Here is a 7781-nt window from a genome sequence, read left to right on the forward strand (position 1 = left end):
TCGTGTAAACAGAATCGTCATATTAATATCGTTGCAAGTTTCTATCGCATCTGCTGTGCAGCTTGTGGTGCAAGATGTAAAATTAAATTCCCGCGTGGCGAGACATGCCGTAGGATGCGCCTCAGGATTAAAGTTCCGTCGAAGCTCCGGAATAAACACTCTAATGAACGTACGCGTAATTTCCTGGGAACGCGACAATATGTCGGCACATGTATATCGCGGATAATCTTCCTCAATTCCATCAAACGACAGCGGGGCTCGTAATTGTGCCATTTCCATACCGGGAAGTATGAAGTGTACGCGCCGTGAGAGACACATCGCCCGCTATTAATTTATTAATGCCGGCCATTAACTTTAAGCCGTACGGGGTTGCAAAGTTGAGGATGCAGGACGCAGTCGGTCGTAATGCCTTACGAACCTTCGTCACGCGCGTTTCGATTGCGCGTCAGTTACTTCTCCGCCGATACGCGGAGGAACGTACGCGCGTGGATCGAAGATACGTGAAGATTCGTCACGTGTGATCGGACCTGTATTTTCGAGAGCCATTCCTGAACGAAAGAAGAACACAAGGGATTTATCTTGCTCCTTTCATCTTTCTTGTTCTTTTTTTATTATAGCACAGCGATTGCACAAATGCGGATACTTCATCTCAATTTTCTATTCTACACCGTCTCTGGTGTGTGGCGGCCGATAGAATGGGGTCGTCCAACTGCTCCAAGCTGCTGTACAGCTTGTTCACCGTCATGACGATCTACTTGCTGAACTTCGCGATGCTGACTCAGCTGATGGATATCATTCTGGTTATCGATAACATGGACGACTTCGCCACGACGAACATACTGTTTTTCTCGAGCGCGTTATGTAAAGCCATCACCGCCGTGATTCGCCGCGATCAAATCGTCAACTTGACAAACATACTGCAAGGGGAACCTTGCAAAGCCTGCAACGAAGAGGAGACAGCCATTCAGACGAGATACGATCGTTTAATCAGGTTGGTCACGTCCGACGTCGCTGCGACGTTCGATTATAAGTTCGCACACGCTTGTTACATCATTCCGAATGTTGTGCTCCAGATCATGTTCCATAGGTTACATAGTCCTGGCGTCGTTGTCCGCCACAGGCGCCACGGTAGGAGAGGTGTTCGCTGTTTTGCAGGGCGAGTTACCTCACAGAGGTTGGGTGCCCTACGACTACAACTCGCCCTTTTTGTTCTTACTCACGTCTCTTCAGGAGATGTTAAGTCTGATCCTCGGCACGACCGTGAACATCGCCACGGAAACGCTGGTGTTGGGATTTTGCCTGCAAACGTGCGCGCAACTTGAAATCCTGACGCATCGCCTCCACGAGATGACACGGTCGAGAGGGTCGAAGGAAGCTAGCAAAAGCCTGTCGAACAAGGCGAGTCAATTAGCGAGACACATTCATCATCATCTGTGTATAATTAGGTTAGTCGAGCGATTAAAGCGATTACGCGAGATTCAATCGCATTTTTCTTTCGAGTAGAGGCGTTGGTAGAGACTCGCCCTCTGGCAAGTTGCTCTGGTAATGCGCGAATGAATATTTATAGATTCGCCAAAATGGTCAACGAGGTGTTCAGTGAAGTGGTCTTTGTTCAGTTCTTCGGTAGTATATTGATATTGTGTTCGACCGTGTATTACCTGTCTTCTCATGTAACGCTCGAGGACTTCGCAAACCTGGCCGTCTATACAATCTGCATGTTTGTGCAGATTTTGTTCTACTGCTGGGCAGGAAACGAAGTTATACTTAAGGTAGCGATTGTAACTTTCTACTTACGGAGATGGTCCGCGTGTCTCGTAGAAGCATCAGAGGCACATTAGATCAGTGTCTCCAAATGTTCATTTCATGAGCATTTTTCGAATGTTTCCGCTTAATTTTCTATGAACATCTTACGAATATCACGAGAGAGATCGTGCGATCTCACGAATATCTCGAACAAATATTACGAGGTAATACGAGGGCTGAAGGCTGAAGACGTACAGGGGACACACAGACATCAGACAGAGCAAAATGCTTTGCAAATTATCGAGGAATTGCAGATTTCTTTTTTTTTTTTGCTAACGAGAACTTGGTTATTGGGACTTGCAGAGTACAGGATTGAGCGAGGCGGTGTATCATACCGATTGGATGTTGTTGACGATCAGTGAGCGGAAAGACCTGCTGATGATCATGAAACGTAGCACAAGACCTATCCAATTTAACAGCAGTTTCCTGGTAACGTTGTCCTTGGAGTCTTATGGCAATGTCAGTACATGCTTTCGCTTCTCGTTATTATTCGCTGGAGGATATGTAAGCTGGCTTAAGATCTGACTTTACCTCGTAGATCCTCAAGACGTCTTACTCCGCGTTCAACGTTTTACAACAGTCATGAAGTTCAAACGGCGAAAGTTTATTCTCTCGTTACTTATACACAGTGTACACGACGATCTATCGTAAATAATAAATTATTCACTAAAGTATGCGCTGCGACATCGAGACACGCTGAGCCTCCTAAATGTCACAAAATGTTCCAGCGAGCAACAATCAAGGCGACTCGCTCGAATCGCCTTGCTGACAGTTAAGACTCACCCTTCTCTCGTCTACTCGCGATATCTCGTCGCTTGTTAATCACGCTGATTATTATTACTGATTATTCCGTTCTTGCGCTCTCATCATGCGTACACGCACGTTAATTAAGGTGAGATAGGTGAGATTCAAAAAGCGTCGGCCTCACGAGAGAGATGTCGGCCCCGCGATAGATAAACTCCGGACTGCGCGCGGCCGAAGAGACGCGCGACGTCGGATTAATTTTTAAACTGCAACGACATCCACGACGGCCACGAGTACGCGCCGGGTAAGTGCATGTAATTATTGTCGAGACCCTCGAACCTGATAATCTCGACGCTTGAGATACCGCTGTCTATGCTCGTGCAGCTTCCCGCGCCGTTACCCGACACGTGGTGGGAGTCGTGTAGACGCTCGTGGACGCGCAGGTTGCCGATGACGGGGAGCTTCTGGTTGTAGACGCCGCAACGATACGGATAATCACCTGCGTGAAAAAGAGCGTTCGCGCGTTCACACGTATGTATTTATTTGTCGCGCGGTGTCGAGACGTTTATCGATCACGCGATAAGTAAATGGCTTGATCGACGATGAACGGTAAAATAAAATGTCTCGTCTTGTTCCTCGTTACTCGTAACGAAGCAACTCCCGTTGGTCTTTATTGGCAATTTTCTCGTAGATTGAGCGACATCCGAGAGAGCTTTCTTATCGCTTGTCTTTTCGCCGTGTCTCATCCGGCTCTCTCCGGCCTCTCGGCCGGAGTACAACTCAGTGGACAACATCGTAGATCTGTTTTTGTCCGGAGCATCCCGGAGCATCCTGGTCCGCTCCCTTGGGGAGAGGAGCGACCTGGCCGTTTCTTCACTCTCTCTCTCTCTCTCTCTCTCTCTCTCTCTCAGGGGCAGGTCCTGCCCCTGAAGGAGCGAACTCGAACGTCCACGAAAACAGATCCACGGACGGATGACGGACCGAGAGATTTGATGTTCTATTGCGCGATCGCTCGTTGAGAGAATTACCGTGCGATTTCACGTGATGCTGCAGGGCGCCGAGCTTGCAGAATCCTCTGTTGCAGACGGGGCAACGCAACGGCCAGTTACCGGTGTGCGAGTATCCATGGGCCCTCAGGTCACCGGGAGTCGGGAAGGAGCGTCCGCATTCGTCGCACTTGTGCGGCTTCTCCTGCGTTTCAACAGATCATCGTACACGTTAGAGCCATCGACGTGCACGCATCCCTCGCGCGGTCCACGGGGTCCACGGATAGAGAGGAGTCGGCACGCTTCTGGTATTGTCTACTCTCAAGTCTCTCGTTACATGCGAACTAGTCTGAAGAGAGAGAGAAAGTTCAAGGGAAGGAACCTTGTAGTGCGTCATGCGATGGTAATACAAGTTCGACGAAGCGGTGAAGCGCTTTCCACACATCGGGCATTCATGAGGACGTTCACCGGTATGAATCCTAATGTGAGTATTCAATGAACTGCTTGTGCTAAACATCTTGCCGCATACCGTGCAGCCGTGCGGCTTCTCCCCTGAGAAAGAGATTTCTCGTGTCGATTGCTTGACAAAAGAACAACCTCTCGTACTCGTACGGGAGGGAACGTGCGCTGCTTGAGCGCTGAGAGAAAAGTCGCTCGCACCTCTCGCAGAGTCGTTTTCGCGTATAGGCTCGCAGCCTTTCGTGTCGCAAGAGGAACGAAACCTCGTGTCGCTCCAACTCACCGGTGTGCGTTCGCAGGTGCCTCTTCAGCAGGGACGGCCTGTCGAAGCTCTTGCCGCAGACCTGGCAGGGGAGGCGCCGTTGGAACTTCAAAGCGTTCACCACACTGCCGCTCTTCCACGCGCTCCCGCGTCTGCTCAGATCCAATGGCGCGTTCTGCATCACGTTCCATACTGTCAACAGATTTGCTCGGTTGGTATTTTATCGCAAACACGGAGAGAGAGAGAGAGAGAGAGAGAGAGACGGTGCTGTGTCTCTCAAACGGCGACGGGGTCTCTCCCGTTTTCCCGCGCGCGCGCGCGCGCGCGCTTACCGGACATTACGGCGACTTCTTGTCTACTCGCGTACGACGACTTCGGCGAGGTCGGCCGGCCGGCCGGCCGATCGCCGCACGCGCGCGCGCGCGCGCGGGGACAGAGCGACGAATTTGACGAATTTGAGCGAGGCCGCTGGAATTACACGGCTCTTCGCACGCGTAACATCTTACCACCTCGGACAGATTAAACTCGGATGATTAGAGGGAAGAAGCGGTGCGGCGACTCGCCGTAAACGACTCTCCGGCGCATGTCGAAGGCGCGGCGTTTTCGCATAGGGCGGAGTTTCATCGCCGTCCGGATAATGTGCTTTGTGATATTGTGTGCGGCGCGCCTCGGGATTCCTCGGGTGTTCAGCATCATACGTAGCACGCAAGTCGCGGGGGAACGGCGGTGAAGAGTACAAACGGAGGGTTTGCGACGATTCGGAGCGCCGCGGAGCGACCTGCGTGAAAAATTACGAGGAGACCAGTTCGGGGAGGGGGGGGGGGACCAGCTCTGATCTCGAGATGGAGACGGTAAAGAAGAAGGAGAAGAAGAAGAGGAAAAAAAAAGAAGAAACGTCGCTCCACTTCTGTGAGGAGTTTGATTTTATCGCACTCGACGGAAACAAATCGGCCAATGAACCGAGTCAGATGCCGCGGTTTTGCTCGCGGGATCCTTCTCCAACATTCCGCCAACATTTTCCTCTCACGGACAGGGTGGATCGAAGCTGCGACCGAAGAGCGACTCAACGGAATTATGTGAGGAAGAGGGCAGAAAGCGAGAAAGCTGTTTTTAACAAGCAACTCCGAGGTATCCAAGGTGTGCGTCGGATGGTGTGTTCCCGGCATCGCTACTTCCGCCGACTTCTCGCGTCGAGGTCGATCGACGCCGAAATCCTGATTGTTGTTTCGGCGGACGCTCCTAAGCCGGGAATTACCCTTGGGCCGGCCGCACGTGTCGCTGTCGGAATCAAGCATTGTTTTGCACCGGCGCAATTGTCCGTCGGATCTCGAGATGCGCATTCCCTCCTTCCTTCCCTCTCCCTGCCGCCGCCCTGTCGCACCTCATCGCACAGCCGTAAATGAAGTTCACGGGGCGGGCGGCTGGTAATGCTTCGTCACCCTGCTCATTATTGTCCGCAGTGCTCGCTCGGAACGGCGGAGGTGAGATAATTCGCGTCGTGTGGCACCGGGGCAGAGCTATCGGACGTCCCGACGTGCTGATCCCTCATTTGTCAACGCGGAGGATATTAAAGCCGTTGAATGGCCCGCGGGATCTTTACAAATCGCTTCTTCATCGACCATCAGGCGACAATGCGCATATTTTTGCTGTGTAGCGTTGCGGCATTATCGAAGCCGATCGATTTCCGCGCGACGCGGTAAACTACCCCCCGCCCCCGCTGTGTGAACCCTTCGCCCTTCCGTGTCCCGTGTATCCGAATGACGAAGCGGTAGACAAACCCCCGGTGAGCCGAGCAGCGTGGAAACGAAGCTCGGATTGTTGGTCCTTTTATTTCGTCGATAACATCATCGTCGTCGTTTAAGGCCTTACTTAAACGACGCGTCATCGACGTCGCGCGTCTCATTAACAGCGCGAGCTGATGAAACGGACGCGACTCATTTTGTAATGAACTTCCCTTGGCTTGGGTTCTCTACAGTTTGAGCAAAAGTCGCGTAGGAAATGTTCGCACGTTTCGAGCGCCTGGAAGTTCAGCCCGACATTCCGTCGTATGTGGCGGTGCAGCTTGGAAATAAAAATATTAGGTGTACAAATGAATAATCCAATTTTTTCAGCTACATTCAAGGTTTATTTCAAAAGAAGGTACGTTAAATTGTTTAATCAAAGTATTCACCGTTGCTTTCTATTGCTATCTATTATATCAATATAACTTTAAGCCATCTTTCAGGCAGCTGATGAATTCCATCTCGGAAAAATGTTACGTCTTTGGACACGATAAAGTTGTCAAGCCATTTTCGGACCTCATCCACTGATTGGAAGTGATGGATGATCGGACAAGGCGTGTTGCATCGACCGGAACAAGTGATAATCGGATGGAGCAATGTCTGGTCCCAGCCAAGATTCATTATGGTGTCTTTTGTATTGGAAGCAATGTGTGTGGCCTGGCGTTGTCACGCAACAATTTCACTGGACTCCTGGTTCTCCTTTGCCAGTATACGGGCGTTTTCGTTCCAATTCTTGACTCAAGCAGATTAATTGACACGTTGGTAGCAGTCCGCGGTAACTGTTTCACCCGATTCCAACAACTCATAATAAAGCACGCCCTTGACATCCCACTAAATGCAGAGAACCTTCTTTCCGAAGCGATTGGGTTTTGCGACCGATTTTGATGATTCGCCAGGATTTACCCATGACTTTCTGCGTTTCGGATTGTCATAGAGTATTCATTTCTCATCGCCTGTAACGATTTTCCACAAGAAAGCTGCCTTCGACGCTGCTTATTGAGAAGAAAAAGACACGCTGCCACTCGTTGATTTTTATTGGTTTCAGTGAGTTCATGCGGTTAGGCACTCATTTTCCTTCTTTCTGGATCTTTCCCATCTCATGTAGGCGTTTGGAAATCGTTTGCTGCGTTACTCCCAACTGTTCTGCAAGCTCTTTTTGTGTTTGTGCCGAATTCTCAGCGAGCAGTTGTTCCAAATCATCATTATCGCACTTCGGAGGGCCTCCAGGCCGTTGTTTGTCGATTAAACTGAAATTACCGCTTTTAAACCGCTTAAACCAAAATGCGTACACATTGTACGATACAACACCTTTGCCGAGAAAGGAACAAATCGAATCGCACGCTCTTGCAGCATTTTTTCCTTGTTGGAATTCCTAAAGAATGCAGTGTCGGATATGCACCTTATCTGTTGCCATTTTCGGCTGTACTGAACTGAATACTTTTGAAGGTTATGCTGGGCCTTTCGCCAAACTGTGTGTTCTTTCTAATAGCTATATGTCAACATTGCATAATCACGAAAGAACGGGAAAATCTATTCAATTTAAAATTAATTTCATAACTGCTTAAAATAATTTGGATTATTCATTTGTACACCTAATATATATGACGGATCTGCCGCAGCGTTTCAGTGTTTGCTTCGATCTCCGGGTCGGGGCTGCGCTTTTCGTCGAACCGTCTCGCGAACGCGTTTCGGTTCATCTCATGGAGGAGGGAGAGGAGCGAGTTGGTATTGATCGCGATCCAGAGA

The 7781-nt window shown here is 50.0% G+C and overlaps 2 protein-coding genes across 2 annotated transcripts; one reads left to right on the forward strand and one right to left on the reverse strand.

Moving 5' to 3' along the window:
* Window positions 1-633: 633 nt before the first annotated feature.
* Window positions 634-2389, forward strand: LOC105188163 (odorant receptor 46a). Its single transcript, XM_019843596.1, is given in 6 exon segments — window positions 634-699; window positions 702-991; window positions 1074-1445; window positions 1568-1769; window positions 2107-2262; window positions 2342-2389. Coding segments are annotated over 6 exon segments (1134 nt in total).
* A 15-nt stretch (window positions 2390-2404) lies between these two features.
* LOC105188154 (zinc finger protein 239-like) lies at window positions 2405-4593 on the reverse strand. The gene is made up of 5 exons (XM_025306471.1): window positions 4587-4593; window positions 4276-4461; window positions 3916-4085; window positions 3576-3738; window positions 2405-3046 (listed from the first exon to the last, which is right to left on the reverse strand). The coding sequence occupies exons 1-5, from the start codon at window positions 4591-4593 to the stop codon at window positions 2802-2804; spliced, it is 771 nt and encodes a 256-aa protein (XP_025162256.1). The 3' UTR covers window positions 2405-2801.
* Window positions 4594-7781: the final 3188 nt, after the last annotated feature.

The sequence above is a fragment of the Harpegnathos saltator genome, unplaced genomic scaffold (assembly GCF_003227715.2).
Source record: "Harpegnathos saltator strain DR-91 unplaced genomic scaffold, Hsal_v8.6 scaffold781, whole genome shotgun sequence".
Taxonomy (NCBI): Eukaryota; Metazoa; Arthropoda; class Insecta; order Hymenoptera; family Formicidae; genus Harpegnathos; species Harpegnathos saltator.